The sequence below is a fragment of the Carassius carassius genome, chromosome 25, assembly GCF_963082965.1.
Source record: "Carassius carassius chromosome 25, fCarCar2.1, whole genome shotgun sequence".
Classification (NCBI taxonomy): domain Eukaryota; kingdom Metazoa; phylum Chordata; class Actinopteri; order Cypriniformes; family Cyprinidae; genus Carassius; species Carassius carassius.
Genome location: NC_081779.1, coordinates 31,245,664 through 31,266,961, shown reverse-complemented (window position 1 = coordinate 31,266,961; position 21,298 = coordinate 31,245,664). Strand labels below are relative to the sequence as shown.

The 21,298-nt window shown below is 42.8% G+C and overlaps 1 protein-coding gene across 1 annotated transcript in view; it reads left to right on the top strand.

Annotated features, from left to right (window-relative positions):
* The window catches only part of vps52 (VPS52 subunit of GARP complex), a 53,379-nt gene that overhangs the window by 20,366 nt on the left and 11,715 nt on the right, over window positions 1–21,298 (top strand). The window contains exons 6-13 of the mRNA XM_059510122.1: window positions 6,716–6,891; window positions 6,969–7,119; window positions 7,227–7,327; window positions 7,499–7,631; window positions 8,155–8,212; window positions 8,353–8,486; window positions 13,995–14,150; window positions 14,322–14,440. Coding sequence (XP_059366105.1) covers window positions 6,716–6,891; window positions 6,969–7,119; window positions 7,227–7,327; window positions 7,499–7,631; window positions 8,155–8,212; window positions 8,353–8,486; window positions 13,995–14,150; window positions 14,322–14,440 — 1,028 coding nt within the window. The remainder of the gene's footprint in view (window positions 1–6,715; window positions 6,892–6,968; window positions 7,120–7,226; window positions 7,328–7,498; window positions 7,632–8,154; window positions 8,213–8,352; window positions 8,487–13,994; window positions 14,151–14,321; window positions 14,441–21,298) is intronic.

The window sequence follows — 21,298 nt, the reverse complement described above, 5'->3', positions numbered from 1 at the left end:
TTTCGACAATGAGTAGGTCCTGAAACGTGTTGTCTAACACCAATAGAGTTCAGAATGTCTATAAATGCTGATCCCAATGCATCTTTTTCATTATCAACATGGATATTAAAATCACCAACTATTAAGACTGTATCTGCAGCCAGAACTAACTCGGATGTAAAATCACCAAACTCTTTAATAAAGTCTGTATGGTGCCCTGGTGGCCTGTATACAGTAGCCAGTACAAACATAACAGGGGATTTATCATTAACATTTGTTTCTCTGGATAATGTTATATGAAGCACCATTACTTCAAACGAGTTATACTTGTAGCCTGCCCTCTGAGAAATCCTGAAAACGTTGTTATAAATTGATGCAACACCTCCACCTTTGCTGTTTAGACGCGGATCATGTTTATAACAGTAATCTTGGGGGGTGGACTCATTTAAAATAATGTAATCATCAGGTTTTAGCCAGGTTTCTGTCAAACAGAGTACATCTATATTATGATCAGTGATCATATTATTTACAAAAAGTGTTTTCGTAGAAAGGGATCTGATATTCAATAAGCCAAGCGTTATCATTTGTTTATCCATATTGCTTCTGTTTTTTATTTGTTGAACCTCAATTAAATTGTTAATCTTAACTTGGTTTGGACGTTTTTTGTTTTTTCTAGTTCGGGGAACAGACACAGTCTCTATAGTGTGATATTTAGGTGAAAAAGTCTCTATGTGCTGAGAATTAGCTGACCTCTGTGACGGGAGGCAGCTAGCAGACGGTCGGTTTAGCCAGTCTGTCTGCTTCCTGACCTGGGCCCCAGTTAGTCAAGTATAAACACTAAGACTATTTGCCATATTTCTAAAGAGAAGAGTGGAGCCACCCCAGGAGGGATGAAGACCATCTCTTTTAAACAGGTCAGGTCTGCCCCAAAAGCTCGTCCAATTGTCTATGAAACCTATGTTATTCTGTTGGCACCACTTAGACATCCAGCCATTAAGTAATGACAATCTGCTATGCATCTCATCACCACGGTATGCAGGGAGGGGACCAGAGCATATTACAGTGTCTGACATCGTGCTTGCAAGTTCACACACCGCTTTAATGTTATTTTTAGTGATCTCCGACTGGCGAAGTCGAACATCATTAGCGCCGGCATGAATAACAATCTTACTGTATTTACGTTTAGCATTAGCCAGCACTTTTAAATTTGCCAAGATGTCAGGCGCTCTGGCTCCCGGTAAACATTTGACTATGGTGGCTGGTGTCTCTATATTCACGTTCTGTACAATAGAATCACCAATAACTAGAGCACTTTCATCAGGTTTCTCAGTGGGTGCATCACTGAGTGGGGAGAACCTGTTTAATGTTTTGATCGGAACAGAAGAGCGGTGTTTTGACCCACGACTATGCTGCCTCACCGTCACCCAGTTGCCCTGCTGCTGGGGCTCTGTTTCCGGAACCGAACAATGTACAGGAATCCCTGAGCTAGACGCATCCAAAGCTGTATCTAGAGCCCTAACATTCTTACTGTCCTCAATTAAAGTTTGGATGCGTGTCTCTAATTCTGAAATCTTCTCTGTCAGCGTAACTATTTCCCTTCATTTATCACATGTGAATCCCTCATCAGCGACAGAGATAGATAAACTGTACATGTGGCAAGAGGTGCAAGAAACAATGATAGGAGAAGCCATTACTCACCGTGCTTTATGAAACTTCTTACTGCGGTTGTTTGATGAACTTGTGAAAAACTGGAGCGAGAGGAGAAAAGAATACAGCGATAGGTTCGAATGAAAACGCTAATGACAAGCTAACGAGTGCTAACGCTTTGCAGAAACCAGGCTTTGACTGAGGTCCCGTGCTTCCTGGCTGTTGTGGTGGAGCAGGACGGGAAGGTTGATAATCCGAATGACCTCCTCTACCTGAAGGCTTGAAATTCGGATGGCTTGGTTGATAAGGACGACCTGCCAGCTTTCTGGGGAGACAGGCCTCAAATGCTTCTCCCTCTTTTTTCCGCAGGTCACATTGCCGATGCATAGCTGTTACTGTCACGCAAAACATGGCCTTTGGATCGATAGGGGCATCCAAAAACTCAATTTTAGGACCTATTTTAACGATCTAAATGCAAAGTGTAAAGCGCATGGCGCAGGTGCACTCAGAACATGCAAATCCACTTTTGCTATTTTAACGACGGAAAAACGGTCAGTGTGCGGGGGGCGCATTTTTGGAATGGGTTGTCCCTTTTCTCTTAAAGAGTAATGGGCATAACGTTTAATACACCAATCAGAGTGTCATCTCCCATTCCCTTTAAGAGCAAGATGCAGATCATTTGCGGGACAAGCAGGAATCCACCAAAGTTCCGCACGATGAGTCATTTAATATATAGGAGTGTTTATGGGACGATGGTGTAATTAATAAGCTAATTTCATTCATCATTATAAGTATTAATAGGCTGAATTGCAAATAGATAGCCTAATTCTAATACATGCAATGACTATCCATCATAAAAATGTTATATTTATGTAGCCTACACAATAATATTCTTTTACACTGTAATCCTTTTCTTTTTAATATTTGGCATGTTTGTGTGATGCGCATCCCTGTGTGTAATAACCAAAGTCTACGTGTATTGTGGACCCGCCCGAGGCGCATTTTCTACCAACGCGCTCTTTAAATAACAAAAAATATTGCGGCATTGACTTTAGACTTTAGACCAGGTTTGAGTTGGTCTATGGCGCAGTCTATTTTCAGCTCCTTAAAATAGCAATGCGCCTGAACACACCACTTTTTTTAGACCAGCACGCCCATGGGTGCACAAATGGGTGCAAATGCATTTGGTAATTAAACGACGTGGCGCTGGATGGGAAATTGCGAATGGGGGGCGGACTGAAACTAGCAAACACACTTGCGCTGTGATTTGCGTTGCATTGCACTGGGTGTATGATAGGGCCCTTTTTCTTTGTCAGAGAGGCCTGATAAACCCAGTCATAGCAATCTCTCTTCCACAACCGCTGAGCCCATAGTCGTTTATAAATCTTTTGAAAAACAGATGCGGCGAAGCGCTCTGTTTTCCCTGGCAATAAGGCCCCGGTTGAATAGGAGTGCTGCTCTGCAGCTCGGATGCAAATGATTCACCACAGATGATTCTACAGGGGGAGGATCTGCCATCCCCAAATTTTCCATTCCCTGGACATCTAGCCTCGAGAAGCCCTTAACAGGTACTCGGTGGGAAAAAGGCTTATTCCAAAATAGGGCTGTAGCTATCGAATATTTTAGTAATCGAGCATTCTACCAAAAAAATCCATCGATTAATCGAGTAATCGGATAAAATGTGTTTTTGCTTAATTAAAGTGCAATATTAATTATGCAAGAGAAAATAAGACTCCTGGGTCTCTTAAAATGAACAACTAAGTTTCCTTTTTTAGAAAAAAAAATATTTGTATTTTTTTTTAATGCATAGAATGCAATGCATACATCAAAAATAAAGATTTAATTATTACCCATTGTTTCTCTGTCTGTACTTGTACTGTGAACAATGACAAGAAAGTTGACAGATGAATTAAGTGCCATTCAGTTGGGGTTTTAAATGAAGCATTTTTTGAGATGCACATTAAACACATAAAACATTAATTTAATTTATCTTATAATTATTGAAAATTAACTTAACTTTTTGGTAAACAAAGGGGATTTACTATTAAAAATAAAACTTGGAAGAAATGTTGTAGTAGTAGGCTATGTACATTCTGACGAACAATATTCTTTAACCGGACTTTTATTTTGATGGGTTGACGTACCTTTACAGCTCTGTGTCATAGCTGTCAACATTTAACATTGAAAATAAGGGAGATTTCCCGGAATCCATCCCCAAAATAAGGGATTTTTTTTTTACACGATTCTTATCCACAAAATTAAAAAAAAAAAAAAAGGACTAATCATTAGTCAAAAGTGTTTATAACTACACAATATATATTAAGGAATAACAGACCAGTTGATATGTTAAAAGTGATTTATTTATGAACAAGGTAATATTAATAATAATTTAATATTAATAATAATTTCATGCTGCGAAATGTCGTTCTTCCTGACAAAGACAAATTTTGCAGTAGGCATAATTTGGACCTATATGGCTCCTTGTCAGGTAGTGGAAGGTGGACTCCCATTTACTCAAATATCGGCATAATGTCCTCGGTTTTGATTGGTAATTAATTAAGTGATTTTGGCATTCGGCGTCCTGATCCATCATCGCACATCACACTCATCTACTCTACTCTCGAAGTTCACTTCCCGCTACTTTTTCCCTCTTCCTCCCGCCCGCTGGCGCTGCTCCAACTGTCTTCTTCTTCGATGGTAGCCTAAGCTACTGTATACTGCCAACTGCTTTACTGGAGGTCTAGCAACCCAAGTGCAAGCCACTTCACAGCCACAGATAGTTGCGTGTTCTGAGTTAACACAGAGTGTAAAAATACGGGATAGTTTACGGGAAAATACTAAAACGGGAAGACAGCAGGAAAAGAGCTAAAATACGTGAGAAACCCAGAAAAAACGGGAGGGTTGACAAATATGCTCTGTGTATGTGATGTGACGCTAGTTTTACTCTAATCAAACATTCAAATGCTCACAAAGTGACTGTCAGAGCAGTTCTGGAGATGTTGTTCATGTGTTCATGTCCTTATTTAGTGAGACAGCAGACGCTGAAATCACCGGAGCGTCACGCGCGCTTCAGTGTGTTAATAAAGGAAGACTCGCTTCTGCTCCATTCATTAACACAGACACACAGAACATGCAGGATTCATATTTAAATAGACTGTTACGGCTTAATATTTACAGATATTAGTCTTCATTTCAGCCACACAAGCCGGGACGGCTGGAATAAATTGACTCTCTGGAGCGAGACGTGGCGGAAGTCTCTCCATTATACAAGTCTCTTTCAGCTCCTTCATCTGCTGGTTGGGATGGCCAGTCGATTGAAAGTATAGCCATGGCCCTGCAACAGACCTTGAGAAGATCTGTATCCGTCTGCACAGGGGAGGGTGAGCTCTCATCCTGTGCACTCAGCAGATGCGACTGCATTGGGGGAAGAATAGCATCTTCATTGTTGTCATCCTGGAGGATGGTCGACAACACTTCATCTTCCTATCCTGCTAACTAATCTTCAAACAGCGGGGGAAGGATGGGTGACACCTTCTCCATCATCTCACCTCAGGAGCTGGGTTGAGCAGAGAGGCATGGGTCCGACTTCCCAGCTACTGCAACGCGAAGCCTTAGCTCTCGGGTTTTGCCCGAAAACATCACGCAGTGGGGACAGCCCTCAGGGTTGGACAACGCTGCCTGAGCATGCTTAGCACCCAAGCAAGAGATGCAGAGATCGTGCAAATCTTTCCCTGAAATCCACATTCCACACGCACACAGATGAGGAGGACGGCCCTTTCCTCTGGGGCTCTCTGGCTCTTTTGCAGTGGCCATGAAGCCTGCACTCTTTTCGTATGGTAAGCCCACCACAACGTGACAACTAGTATGGACCTGTGCTGCGATAGAGCACTTTTTTCCCCTACTTTTTGGTGTGTGGTGAGTGCTCAAAAAACTTGGAAAGATAAATAGAAAAACTTAAAGTAGAAAACTCGCCTTAACGCGTTAGTTATCTTACTCTAAGTGGCAAGTCACTCGACAAACGTTAAGAATCTATTGCGTTTGGCATGTTACCTTGCGGCTTCGTCCATAAACTGTTTAGCAATAATTCCCAAAATTTGCTGAGGACAGCTTCCAAAATCTTCACGGGCAAGAGAGTGAGAATGACGAAATAGCAGGTAGCTGTGGTTTATATACAGGGAGGCGGGACTCCCTGATCGCCGCAGTGATTGGTCTGCTGTGGTTGGCAGACATGGTGTTATAGGTGCTTCGGCGATTGGCCACGCCCTGAGGCGTTCCCATAGTGAGATACTGAACGAATGTTAGAAAGAGAACACAGAATTATAAGTGCACCTATCTTTCAAATGGTCCATTAACACTCCCGATTGAGATTGTAGATAGAGTGTCAATGGTCCATTTGAGAGATAGGTGACGGTAATGCACGTATAATTCTGTGATCCACCATAAAGCAAGAAGAAGAAGAAGAAGAAGAAGATGCCTCACACGCCTGCTTGAGAAAGCTTTGTTTTTTTTTTTTTTAAGTTTTATTGTAAGTTTTAGCCGTGAGTCCCATTCACATCCATTATAAGACTGACAGACTGCAACGGTTTGTGTTAAAATCTCAGTTTTAAGAAACAAAGTCACCTACATCTTGGATGCCCTGGGGGCATCAGATAAACATCAAATTTTCATTTTTGGGTGAACTATCCCTTTAATAAGATGCAGATTCATTCTCTGACAATGGGTGGTGCTCATGAACAGCAATGATACAGTGTTACCTTGGTTACCGCTGTAAACAAAGCAGAGCTGCTTATGAACTCTACTTTAATCTGGAGTTGTACAGTGGCAAGATGAAAAGAAAATGCCACGTAACTTTTCTTAAGACTCTCAGAGCGATATATTTATATAAACTCCCGCTCCAATTGAATCATGATTTGTTTAGAATCTCAACCGATCTGAATCGTCACATATTTGAATTGATAATCATTACACCCCTAGTCTTAATTCAGGCAGCTTTGATGCTGCTGGGCTCTTTGAGCACATTTGGAGCTATGCGAGGGACAGATGGATGTGAAGCTGTGTTGAGTTTGCTGCTTTGCTCCTCTGTGTCCAGCGAATGGAGGGCATGTTGAGCAGCTTCCAGAGCGACCTGTCGTCCATCAGCAGTGAGATCCAGACACTGCAGCAGCAGTCGGTCAGCATGAACCTGAGGCTGAAGAACCGGCAGGCCGTGCGCAGTCATCTCAGCCAGCTGGTGGACGAGCTGGTCGTCCCCAGCACCATGATCTCGTAAGGACACGCTCATTACAGGCAGCTCTGTAGCTTCTCAATCATTCAGTTAGGAACTCTGTGTGTGTGTGTTTCAGTGTGATTCTGGACAGTCCTGTGACGGAGCAGGATTTTCTGGAGCAGCTTCACGAGCTCAACAGCAAGATCAACTATGCTAAAGAGCTCAGCTTCAGAGAAACCCTCGCCTGCTCCGATGTACAGGACATCGTAGATCGCCTCAAAATTAAAGTGAGAGCAAATCAGAGATTCTACAACGATCTCATCACTCTTGATCGAACAGATGTATTGAAAATGAACACTACTGAGTTTTCTCTCTGTTCTGATTCTGCTCACAGGCCGTCTCAAAGATCCGTGAGTTCATCCTGCAGAAGATCTACTCCTTCAGAAAGCCCATGACCAACTACCAGATCCCTCAGAACACGCTACTGAAGTACAGGTGCGTGGCTTCATCAGAGGAATGAGAAGCAGCAGAAGATTTCTCAGAGAAGGCAGAATTAGGCCCAATCACAATTCTATTTTATTTTTATACTTCTCTCCATTTTGAACTACTTTGAACTTCTCATCTCTGTTGAGAGAGAAGCCCTGTCTGATTACAGATGTGTTTCAGGTTTTTCTATCAGTTCCTGTTAGCCAATGAGAGGACAGTTGCTAAGGAGGTCCGGGACGAGTATGTGGACACCATGAGCAAGATCTACTTCAGTTACTTCAAGTCCTACAGTGGCAGACTGCTGAAAGTCCAGGTGACAGACTGTGCTTCTGGATGAGCTTGAGAGTATAGTATTTATTGACCTCTAACGCTGCGGCTGGCGCTTTACATGCTGCTCAAACAATGAGCTTCATTAAGTGCTTCATTTGTGCCTGCTGTGTAAGCAGACAGATCGGATGTTTGTTTGGTTTGAATAAGGTCTGATTTGGGCATCCAGATCTACAGTCTGAATGTAGCTAAAAAAAGAAAATGTCAAAATAATAATAGGCTGATAATACATCTGAACATACTTCTTAATATTCATAATATCCAGTTGGGCTCATGTGTGAGGCACACTGCTCTTTCTCTCAGGGTCCAGTATCCGTGTCATATTTTAGACTGGATTGACTGTAGGCTTTTATCTTTCTTTGAGATAAAATGCCTTGGTTGAATTGCTTTCAGATCATTTTGTTCACAGCAGCAGAATGTCTTGTAGATCAGGCAGGTGAATGATTTTGATTGCATTTGTATGTATGATGGATATGTATGTAATTTAGGATTCTCTCTCTTTCTGTCAGTATGAAGATGTTGCAGATAAGGATGATCTGATGGGAGTGGAGGACACAGCCAAAAAAGATATCCTTCAAACCGCCGTCTGAACGCAATCACTTACAGTAGCACACTTACTTCATGATCAGTATCAGATGTCTTTGGGAAAAGCGTTAACTTTTTGCTGTACCATTATAATGTGGTTGATTCCTTTAACTGCTATGCAGGGTTTTTCTCCAAGCCTTCTCTCAAGAGTAGGAACACTATTTTTACTGTTGGCCCGAGGGGGGCGGTGCTGAGTCCTGCAGAGCTGGAGGGGCCCATACTGATCCCACACACTGCTCAGAGAGGAGACACCAGAGTGAGACACTGCGCTTCACTCTCACACACACACACACACACACACAAACATGCACACACACACACACACACACACTCTCTCACACACAAACACGCTCACACACACACTCACACACACACACACACACACGCACACACACACTCACACACAAACATACACACACACACACACGCGCGCACACACACACACACACTCTCTCACACACACACACGCACTCACACACAAACACACGCACTCACACACACACGCGCACACACACGCACACACACGCGCGCGCACACACACACACACACTCTAACACTCTCACACTCTCACACACACACACGCGCGCACACACACACACACACACTAGGCGTGGGTGATATAGAGCAAAAAATATATCTCGATATCTTTACTGGAAAAATAACCCCCCAAAAACGACTAAAAAATAAATAATTATATGCCAAATATTACGTTAAGGGCCCTATGAAATGTTTTATTTTTTTCTTCACCGTATGTTTTATTGTTACCTAATTCTGTGTTTTAGCATGTGTTATTATTTAAATGCATAAAAACAATCTTAAAATAGCCTTATGAAATGTTTTTTTCCCCTCTTAAATTCTGTTTATTTACATTTTTCTGGTTATCAAATGAAGGCATAAAACATTCATTTAAATTATTATTTTTTAATTATTGAAAATTAAGTAAACTTTATTTTTTGGTAAATAAAGGATTTACTATTAAAAATAAAACATGGAAGAAATGTTATGTGATTATTCCTTAGAAAAATTATGTTTGTTTCATTTTAATAGTAGTACTAAGCTATGTACATTCTGCTGAACAATAGTAATAGATTATTCGATACTACAGTCTATGATGTGATATATGACGCTAGTTTTACTCAAATCAAACGGTCAGATGCTCATGAAGTGACTCTCGGTGCAGTTCTAGAGATGTTCCTCATTTGTTCACGTCTTTATTTAGTGAGAGGAAAGACGCTGAAATCACCGCAAGCATCACGCGCGCTTCCGTGTGTGTGTATGAATTAAGAAGCGCTTCTGCTCCATTCATTAACACAGACACGCAGAACATGCAGGATTCATATTTAAATAGACTGTTCTGGCTTAATATTTACAGATATTAATCCATATCGCGATTTGTGAGTGAGTGCAATGACCTACTTTTGTTTAATTCATTCAAAATGTTACAAATTCCATGCCATTCCACGTTAAACTGTAAATTCTGTTTTAATGACTGGATTACGCGATTCCGTCCGTGTTTTCTGCATCGCTTTTCTTACAGTAGACATCTGCCTGCTGTTCGCCCGATGCCTTGAAACTGAGGTATCTTCATATAATGGAGCCAGTTGTCTTTTTTGAGACTAGTTCTGTAGCCTCCGGGCTGGTTGAGGATGCCGCCATGTTCAATGACACAACACGCGAGGGGGGGGGGGGGGGCAAAATCAAGGAGGCGGGGGGCGAGCACAGCACAGAGAAGGCAGACAAGCAAAGTGGCGGAATCAGAATTAAATATAAACAATATATCGATATATACGATATGCCAAAATCCATATCGTGTTTTAAACACACACACACACACACACACACACACCATAGGCTCATGTGTGAAAGCCCAATACTCAGCCTCTACTTGCCTGTAAACATTGATGGCACCAAGGTTATTATAGTGTAGTTTTGCATTTTTTAATTCGTTTTATTTTAATATCATTTTCAAATTTGCAATAAAATGTAGTTTAGTTTTTATTAGTTTCAATAATAATTTTGTCAGTTTTAGTTTGTGAACATTTCTATTTCATTTTTATTTAGTTTGGTTTTAGTAATTGCAGAATGACGAGATCACTTCCAGTGCGCAGACCAAAGAAAGACCTTAACCTTGTTAACGCAAACATCTGGCTTATTCATCTGCATGCTCTGCAGTCTGATTGTGTCAAAGCAACTGAACAGCATTAATTGGGAAAAGAAAATTAATTAGGAGACGTCACTATTCGCTATGGTTTCAGTATAGCAGCTGGAAATTGAAAATTGCTTATATATATATATATATACACTCCTGAACAAAATCTTAAGACCAGGGGATGCTTGCAAATTTTACACATTTCGCACTAGTGGATCATAACCGGGGTGTAGGTGAGCCGCAGGATCCGACGGGTTGTCCTTGAAGACACAGGTCGATCCTCGACCCAAATTAAGGCCCTTACTGATGCTGACTGCAGCCCAATAACCATAAGACGTCATCTGCTAGAAAAGGGCTTCAAGAACAAAAAACGTCTTCAAAGGCCACGTCTCCTCCCACGACACAAACTTGCCCGTTTGGAATTTGCAAGGAAGCACCAAACATGGGACATTGAAAGGTGGAAGAAAGTTTTATTCTCTGACGAGAAAAAATTTAACCTGGATGTTCCTGATGGCTTCCAACGTTACTGGCATGGCAAGGAGATCCCACCTGAGATGTTTTCTACGCGGCACAGTTGAGGAGGCTCCATCATGATCTGGGGTGCTTTTTCCTTCAATGGGAAAATGGAGCTTCAGGTTGTGCAGGGGGGTCAAACGGCGACTATGTGGATCTGTTGCAGCGGGCATCCCTCTTGACCGAGGGGCCCCGTCTGTGCGGTAATGACTGGCTCTTTCAACAGGACAACGCTGCAATTCACAACGCCCGCCTGACAAAGGACTTCTTCCAGGAGAATAACGTTGCTCTTTTGGACCATCCTGCGTGTTCCCCTGATCTAAATCCCATTGAGAACATTTGGGGATGGATGGCAAGGGAAGTTTACAAAAACGGACGTCAGTTCCAGACCGTGGATGCCCTTCGTGAAGCCATCTTCACCACATGGAGCAACGTTCCCACCAGCCTCCTGGAAACAGTCGTATCAAGCATGCCGAAACGACTGTTTGAAGTGATCAACAAGAATGGTGGGGCTACTCACTACTGAGTCCTTTTTTGACACTTTAAGTTCTGTTGTGTGTTTATTTTTGGGCTATGGTCTTAAATTTTTGATCAGCTGATGAACAGCCTGTTTGACTTTAAATGCAGTTTTCAATAAATTGCTTACTCTCTATTTTATGTTTCTTGATCCTGTTTTTTCTTTTGGCATTTTGAAGCAGCACTTATAACCCGGTTATGATCCACTAGTGCAAAATGTGTAAAACTTGCGATGCATCCCATGGTCTTAAGATTTTGTTCAGGAGTGTATGTATATATTAGGGGTGTAACGGTATGTGTATTCGTACCGGACCGTTTTGGTACTGGGCTTTCGGTACGGTGCACGTGTGTACTGAATGACCGAATGCAATATTTTGTGTGTGGAACATAGGTACATTTTCGTGTTTCCAAACGAACATATTAAGTGGCGGAAGTCTCCGCGTTCAGCGTAAATCCCGCCCTGCAGCTGATTCTAAGGCCGGTGACACACTGGCTGCGTGGCGTGAGCGTGGTGTTTCTGCTGTTTGTCACTTGCGTGACGGCTGCTTCACATTTTCTGTGTCTTTACACACCAGAATCGTGCCTGACTGCTACTGTAGGTGATATAGAGGGAGACCACCGACAGACCAGGATCTTGTCTTCACGACAACAATATCTATACTTCATGTTGAGCATAAATATAAAGCCTACTGATAAAGGACACCGTCAACAGTATTGACGGCAAAATAGACTATGTGTGACAGGTGCAATATGCCAGTGTGTCACCGGCCTAAGGTTTTCAAAAGGCATCACGCAAGTGTGAACATCACTACAACTAGGAAAAAAACGATTGTGATTCAAACGCAGCTCCCGTCGGCATTTAAACAGACCTTTGCTCTTAATTCCGATCGGTCCAACGCTATAACGAAATCTGAGCAGGTCTAAAAACTGAAACTGTTCATGCTGCACTTCACACTTTGGAAAAGTTATATATATTTTTAAATATGAGCAGGCATACAAGCTGGGATTGGTAATGCTGCACTGTAATCATAGTTATTTATTTATATTTTTCATTATATTTTATTATATGATATTGGTTTGAGACTGAGAGTATTTTATTTAGTGGTGAACTTTGCAGCAGTATTTTATTTCTCATTCTTTTTTTATTTTATATATTTTAATAAAAAGTATTAAAAAGTGTAAACAAATTGTTAAAAAAAAGTTTATAGTAATAAACAACCTGCAGTTTAATGTTTGCATTTCTTTCCCTTACTGTACCGAATATGAACCGAACCGTGACTTTAAAACAGTAATAAAACAGAGGTACGTACCGAACCGTGATTTTTGCGTACCGTTACACCCCCAGTGTGTGTTTGTATATATATATATATATATATATATATATATATATATATATATATGTATATATTGTGACGAGAGGAGCACAAGACAGACACGGTGGGCGTGGCGTCAGGCCTCGGAGAGGTTTTTATTAACAGAAAATCAAATAAAACGGGATAAAAGTGGCCAAAGGGGAAGAGTGTCCAAAATAAACAGGGAATCTGGTGTCCTCGTCGTGCTGCGGGGTTCGTGTGGGTCGGGCAGTGTTCATGGAGGGAGGGTCCAGGTAAGGGGCGGAGTCCGGCGGCCGCACGCGCTCCCCTCATCGGTCCGAGGCGCGAGGGGCGGCGGCTTCCTCTAGTGGCCGCATCTCTCTCATTGGCCGCGGCGCTGGCAGGGGATTGGACGGCCCGGCATCCTGGCCCGTCGGCCGTGTAAACGGGTGCGGTTCCCATCCGGATCGCGGATCCGGCAGCTCACCCTTCCTGGACCCACGAGGACACCAGTGTGCATGCACGGGGAAGAGACCGGTCTCCCGAGGAGAGGCGCGTTGGGCTTTTAAACAGCGGCGGTGATGAGGCTCCATTTCCTTCAGGTGTGCCCCATCACACGCCGCCAGCCCTGACTCGTACAGCGCCCCTCCTCTCACACACCCACTCCAGTCGGGAGCCTGGTGAAGGGCGGCGATTTAGGACGGGGTGCCGGTGACAATCAGGGAGGAGGCAGCTGACTCGTCACATTATATATAAAATGTTTACTGAACAGATCACTCTTTCTTTAAGAAAAATAATTATAATGAAAATGTTCTTAGTGATAAAAATCCACCTCAGAGTCTGCTCTATCCTATAAGGAGCCCTTTTACATTACTGTAAGGTTACGGTTAACAACAGAGCGCTAACTTCAATTTAATTACTATTTATTTTTATATAATTAACACTCAAAAATGTATGCAAACTGTAAATGGCAGTTTTTAAATGAAATTAAAAGACCGTCAAAACCGCATTTTCTGTTTCCTGACGAAAATGTACATCATTTGAAAGATGAGACATTGATTCTTCTCAAAGGTAACAATATATAAGACTGTAAGTTTCCAATGAAGTTCTGCTCATGCAGTGGTTAAAACAACACTGTATTTGTTTGGTTCATTTGCTCACCGAACCGAAAGAATATTGAGTATGAATACGAATACCATTACAACCCTGTCCTCCTTCTTTTATGCCCTCTCTGTGTGTTCCCTGCTGATGGGTCCGTCTCTGTCTCACTCAGTACCCGTACGAAACGCTCTTCCGCAGTCAGCACTACGCTCTGCTGGACAACGGCTGTCGAGAGTTCCTCTTCCTGTCCGACTTCTTCATGGTGGCCGGAAACTCTGCTCTGGATTTGTTCAACAGCATTATGGGAAAAACACTCAGCATGTTCCTGGTACAGTCTCCCTTATGAAGATCAGTATCTTGAAACATGATATTCCCATAATTTTGTTGTTCTAGTGATATAATTTGTTAACAAAATTTACATTATTATTATTATAGTTTGTAATAGTTTGTTTGTTAGACATTGTCCATTCTCATCTTTGTGTCTCTCCTCGGTCTGCAGAAGAGTCTGTCCACATACCTGTCAGACTGTTACGACAGTATTGCAGTGTTTCTCTGCATTCACATCATTCTGCGCTTCAGAGCCATCACAATCAAGAGGAACATCCCCGCGCTCGACAAGTGAGTGCCTCGTTCATCACAAACACACAAGCTGTAGAGGACAGTCGTCTGCTCTCATTCTGCCAAGGAATTAACCGTAGTGTTGTAGTGTTACAGCACAAAATGACACTTCATGTGCTCACTAAATCCATGAAGTTGGTCGTGTTTAACAGTTCACCCATGCACCCATGGGTTTATTGGATGGGACGGTAAGATCAGACAGGAAAGCGTGGGGCTATCAGTGCCAACATATCCAGGGCTCCAGACTCTGATATAAGTGCAGTTACTAATAATATTACATGTTCATTTCTTGGTAATGCACATTTGACAGTAAAGCACTGAGCTTGAGTTGGGACGCGCATAAAAAGTGCAAAATTTAAGTAAAAAAATGACATGGATTTAAATGTCCTTGAATCATGATGTAAAGTGAAGCATCATCAGGCAGTTGGTGGCAGGGTTACTCCACCCCAAAATGAAAATGTTGTCATTAATCACTTACCCCCATGTCGTTCCAAAGCCCTAAAGCTTTGTTTGTCTTCAGAACACAGTTTAAGAGATTTTGGATGAAAACAGGGAGGCTTGTGACTGTCCCATAGACTGCCAAATACATAACAGTGTCAAGGTCCAGAAAAGAATGAAAAGCATCATCAAAATACTCCATCTGCCATCAGTGATTCAACCTTAATGTTATGAAGTGACGAGAATACTGTTCACGAAATAAAAAAATAAATAACGACTTTAGTCAACAGGTCTCCTCTGTGTCTCTCCACATCAGCGTAGCACCATATTGGCAGCGTACATTATTCTGTATCATCCGCACCACAAGGATGCGCTGTTTTCTTTCAAATCAAAGTGTAAATATACATAGAAAATGTATCCTTGTGGCGCGGATGATACATTTACATTTAGCTGACGCAAAGCGACTCACACTTGCTATATATGTAAGAGGTCACACGCCTCTGGAGCAACTAGGGGTTAAGTGTCTTGCTCAGCAACACATTGGTGTCTCACAGTGGATTTGAACCTGGGTCGCTCACACCAATGGCATGTGTCTTATCCACTGCACCAACAACACCCCTACAAATAATACAGAAGAGTGTCAGCTCAAAAAAGTCTCTATTTTGGTTTTGTTCACGTATTATTTTACTTGGCAGTCAGTGGGACAGTCATAAGCCTCCCAGTTTTTATCCAAAATATCTTAAATTGTGTTCTGAAGACAAACCAAGCTTTAGGGGTTTGGAGCGACATGGGGGTAAGAGATTAATGACAACATTTTCACTTTAAACTGGTTATGTTTATATTTTGTGTAGGCAAATTACATGATGTACTGTAGGCCTGTTTTATCAGTGTTGTTCAATAAAACCATGCAATTCCTTGGTTTTGATACTTGATTTGAACCAGTCATTATCGCCTCATCATTACCTTATATAGTAATAGTTATACTATAGCCTGTTTTATTTGTATTACTAAAAATAACAGCTTACTCATTGTCAAAATAATCTATAGATTACTTGATCACCAAAGTAATCATTAGTTACAGCCCTTGATTAGTTAAAACATTTCAAAATACAGCTACATTGTTTTGAGTTGTGTGATCAAAAGACAAATATTTTGTTATTATAAAAATGTTTTAAAAATAGTATTAAAGTATTGTCTCATTCTATCTTTATATCTACATATACACATGATAGGTCAAAATTGATAGCCTGAATGCACTGTAAGTTGCTTTGGATAAAAGTGTAATTTTTTTATTTAATTTAATATCTCATGAGCTAAGTGTATCGTCACGCACCCAAGTGTTGATAAGTGGGGATATAGCTCATAATTTAACAAGTGTATGATGCAGCTTTCATTCTTCAGGTCAATCATACATTCATGAAAAAGAAAATCAGTTTGAATAAGGAAACTTTGTCTATCTTTTGAAATGTTAAAGTTGCCACAGTCATTGCATGCTTTTGTGTTGCACTTTATTGCTGCCATTGTGTTTTATTAGAATTTGAAAGATAATAACAATATTAAATGAGATCTCAGATTTTAGTCCTTGAAAACCAAAAAAGTAATGCTTGAAAGTCCTGTAATTTCAGTTTGCAGTTTCTGTACTCAGTACTTCCTTGGGTCCACTGTATGAGCACGTACTGTAAAATAAAGTGTAAGCTGATGCCTGCCACATTGCATGCCATCAGCCCTCTAACATTAGCAATGCAAATCATAACGTCTATAACACGGGTAACGAGCGAGAACAAACCTGTTTAACCGGTTCTCACTCCCTATAAGCATCCCGTGTTGCATGTCTAAGACTTTTTACATAAATTAGTCATGACATTTGCACTATACTGACCTCAAGCATGTCCTTTAGCATTTTAATTTCACAAGTGCTAGGAAACACCTTTCTGTTTATAAAGAGAAAGAATTAGGCCGGCTTTTTTTAATGAGTGTCAGTGGTGTCAGATGTCTTTTGAGAGGAAACAATTGAACATTCTTGCACTTCTAGTCTTCAGCATGTTTGGCTTTAAACATTAATCATAATAATAATAATACATTTTATTTATATTGCACTTTACACATGAAGAACACATCTCAAAGTGCTACAGGTGCACAGATAAAAAACTGAACATAAAAACAGTCAAAAACAGCAATAAAACAGAATTATATTAGGAAAATGCAATACAAAATAAGTGAGTCTTTATTTTTAAAAACCTCAGTAGATTGTGGCATCCTTAGGTGGATGGGGAGGGTATTCCACAGTCAAGGCCCTATCTCCCATAGTGCGGAGTTTGGACTTGGGGACCTGGAGTTGGTGGCTATCAGAGGAACGGAGATGTCGGGTTGGGTTTTGCCTATTGATGAGGTCTTGGAGGTACACTGGTGAGCTGCCGTAGACACACTGATAGGTCAGGAGACATATCTTATTCTCAATCCTGAACCTAACAGGAAGCCAGTGAAGTTTATGGAGGATGGGTGTGATGTGCTCAGATTTACGCACCCTCATCAGAACCCTGGCAGCGCAGTTCTGAATGTACTGCAGTCTCTGCAGGCTCCTGCCAGGGATCCCGATGAGGAGTGCATTGCAGTAGTCGAGCCTGGAGGAGACAAAGGCATGAACCAGCTTCTCTGAATCAGAAAAGGAGAGAGAGGGGCGGAGTTTGGAGATGTTCTGGAGATGAAAGAATGCAGTCTTACAGATATGTTGGATGTGGGTGTTAAATGATAGGTGGGGGTCAAATCGAACCCCCAGGTTTGTTATAGAGGATGTGAGAGAAATGTCATGGCCAGCAAATGAGTAAATGGTCAGGGTGGAGGATCGGAGTTGGTGTGGGGTCCCAATGAGGAGACCTTCAGTTTTGGAGCTGTTTAGCTGAAGGAAGTTGTCAGTCATCCATGACTTTGTCTCCTCCAGGCAGGCAGTTAGAGTGGGGAGTGATGATGTAGGGGATGTGGGGTCCAACCTGACATAGAGCTGAGTATCATCAGCATAGCAGTGGAAGGCAACTCCATGCCTGCTTATGATGTGGCCCAGGGGAAGCATATAAATGGAGAAAAGGGTGTGGCCGAGGACCGAACCCTGAAGCACTCCCATGTTACTGTGTGGGGCCTCGACCTGGCTCCCCCCAGGGCCACATACTCAACTCTATCAGTCAGGTAGGACTGAAACCACTGAAATGCTGTGTGTGAAATGCCGATGAAGTGTTGCAGACGGTGGAGGAGGATGGCGTGGTCAACAGTGTCAAAGGCGGCTGAGAGGTCCAAGAGCAGGAGAAGGGATGGAGAGCCCTGGTCAGCGGCCACAAGCAGATCGTTTGTGACCCTGACCAGGGCTGTCTCTGTACTATGGGCGGAGCGGAAACCAGACTGGAATTTTTCATAGAGGCTGTGTGAGTGAAGTTAGAAATGGGCCAGTAATTTGATAAAACATCAGGATCGAGGGAGGGTTTCTTAAGCCGAGGGTTGATAAGTGCAGTTTTCAGTGAGATTGGAAAATGGCCAGAGTGCAGGGAAGAGTTTATAATGGTGGTGATGAGAGGGCTTAGGAAAGTCATATTTGATTTTATCAGAGCAGTGGGAAGGGGGTCCAGGGAGCACGTTGAGGGTCTCGGGGAGAATGAAATGAGAGAATGTTGGTGCTGAGGTTGAGGGGATGGATGGAATGACATTGCTGGGTGTCAGATTAGAACGGATGGTAGTTATTTTTGTGGTGAAAGAATAAAGGAATTTATTGCACTGATCGTCTGTACTGTCATTTTGCCTCAGGGTTGGTGGACAGAGAAGATGATTTATTGTTTTAAAGAGCTGTTTTGAATTTCCTGGATTATTATTAATGATGTTGGAATAGTGAGTAATTTGGAATATGATCTTTGGTGCTCTCTATAAGCAGTTTTATGGACAGTCAGCCCAGAGGCAACGTAGCGCCTCTCATCTTGGAGTGAGCTTTATTCAGTGTTACTAGGGATGGGTACCATCTGAAACCCAGTATTAAACTGACACAAGCACGCATGCACGACAGATGGCAGCCAGCGACCTCCGGACTCCTGGATGACAAACCAGCCTGGACGAGTGACCCCACTGGATGACTTCAGAGCGCAACTTGGTGGAAACAAACAGATTACCCGACCCCCCTTCGGCACAGGCCCCATAAGTAGGGCCGCCTCTACTCGTCTCTCGATGTCCCAAGAGAGGGATGCCACCACCACCCCCTTGGGCAAGATGGTTTCTGCTGACTCCTCCCTCCCAGGAGCCTCGAAGAGACGAGAAAGAGCATCGGGCTTAACATTTTTGGACCCGGGCCTGTAAGATAGCGTGAAATTGAACCGGCCAAAGAAGAGGGCCCAGCGAGCCTGTCGGGAGCTCAGCCTCCTGGCCGAACGGATATACTCGAGGTTTTTGTGATCCGTCCAGACCAAGAAGGGCCGAGCTGTGCCCTCCAATCAGTGACGCCACTCCCCCAAAGCCAGCCTGACCGCCAACAACAACTGCACCTTTCCATCCTCGTGCGACCGCTGAGATAGGACCGCGCCCACACCGACATCGGAGGCATCCACCTCAACAATGAATTGACGTTCAGGGTCTGGAATAGACAAGACAGGAGCAGAGATAAAACGGGACTTTAATTTATCAAAGGCCTCCTGTGCCCCAGTATTCCACTTGAACGGTACCTTGGGAGAGGTGAGTGCCGTTAAAGGTGCAGCAATCTGACCAAAGTTCCGGATGAACCGCCGGTAGAAGTTGGCAAACCCCAGGAACCGCTGCAGAGCTTTACGAGAGTCACGAGCTGGCCACTCGGCAACGGCCCTTACCTTACAGGAGTCCGCTTTGATCTCCCCCGCAGAAACAACGAACCCCAGGAACGGAACCGACTGGGCATGGAACACGCACTTCTCCGCCTTAACATAGAGCTGGTTCTCCAGCAGCCGTTGTAACACCTGGCGAACATGCTGAGTGTGTACCTGCAGAGATGGGGAAAATATCAAGATACACAAAGACAAAGCGATTCACCATGTCTCTCAACACGTCATTAACCAGGGCCTGGAAGACCGCTGGGGCATTGGTCAGACCAAATGGTAGGACCCGGTACTCAAAGTGTCCCGTGGGTGTGTTGAAAGCTGTCTTCCACTCATCCCCCTCACGTATGCGAATTAGGTGATAGGCATTCCGAAGGTCTAGCTTGGTGAAGACCTTGGCTCCCTGCAATAGCTCAAAGGCAGACGACATAAGATGCAAGGGGTACCTGTTTTTAATAGTGATGTCATTCAGGCCTCGATAATCTATACAAGGACGCAAGAGCCGTCCTTCTTCTTGACAAAGAAGAACCCAGCACCTGCAGGAGATGAAGAGGGTCGGATGAGACCGGCTTTGAGGGATTCGTTAATATATTTGTCCATGGCCTCTCTTTCAGGGCCTGAAAGGGAAAACAAGTGACCCTTGGGCGGAGAAGTGGGAGAACACCCTGCTGGGTGACTGCGGTTCTGACAGAATCTGCACCTGCTGTGTCCATCTTGGCCAGATCGTTCTGTCAGGAACACAACTGGACACAGATGCAGGTTACAGTGCGAGACCAATTTATTCAAAAAGTCAAAAAGAAAAACTCCCTCCAACGAACAAAACAGGCCGGGAAATGAGGAAAAAGGTCCAACAGAAAAATAAGAGACTTCAATGTCCTTGCATAAACACCCGGCAGAGGGTGCCCAACGGCGCGGCCGCGTAGAGAGAGGAGAGGGGAGGAAGCCACGAGAGAGCCAGTGACGGAGCAAACAAAACTCTTCTGAAGAATGCCGGTGCCCGGTCTAGGAAATGAGGGAGGGGAAAAAATTGAAACAAAACCAGTAGCAGCAAACAATGGCACGACAGAACAAGGCTTGACAGGATCAGACAGAATGGCTACACAGGGACTATTGACGAACAACGATCTGACAGCGGACATGACAGGTCTATCCATACCTAATCTCTCTGAAGAGGCAAATTTGTCCCTGGACATAGATATAACTGAAGAAGAAATTATAGAGGCTATTGATAGTTTAACAGCGGGACGAACACCGGGGCCAGACGGTCTTAATGTAGACTTTTACAAGAAATTTAAAAGAAAACTTGTCCCACCAATTTTAGAAATGTTAAAAGAATCCTTTGAAAATGGTGTGCTCCCACACTCTTTAAGAAACGCGTTAATTACACTACTTCCTAAGCCTAATAAAATAAATACTAAATGCGAAACATTTCGGCCAATTTCATTACTTAACACAGATGTTAAGATATTGAGTAAAATTCTGGCAAGGAGGTTGGAGGCACTTTTACCCAATTTAATACATAGAGATCAAAATGGATTTATAAGAGGTAGGCAAGGTCTCCATAATGTTAGAACTTTGCTTAACATTTTATATCTTAAAAAGG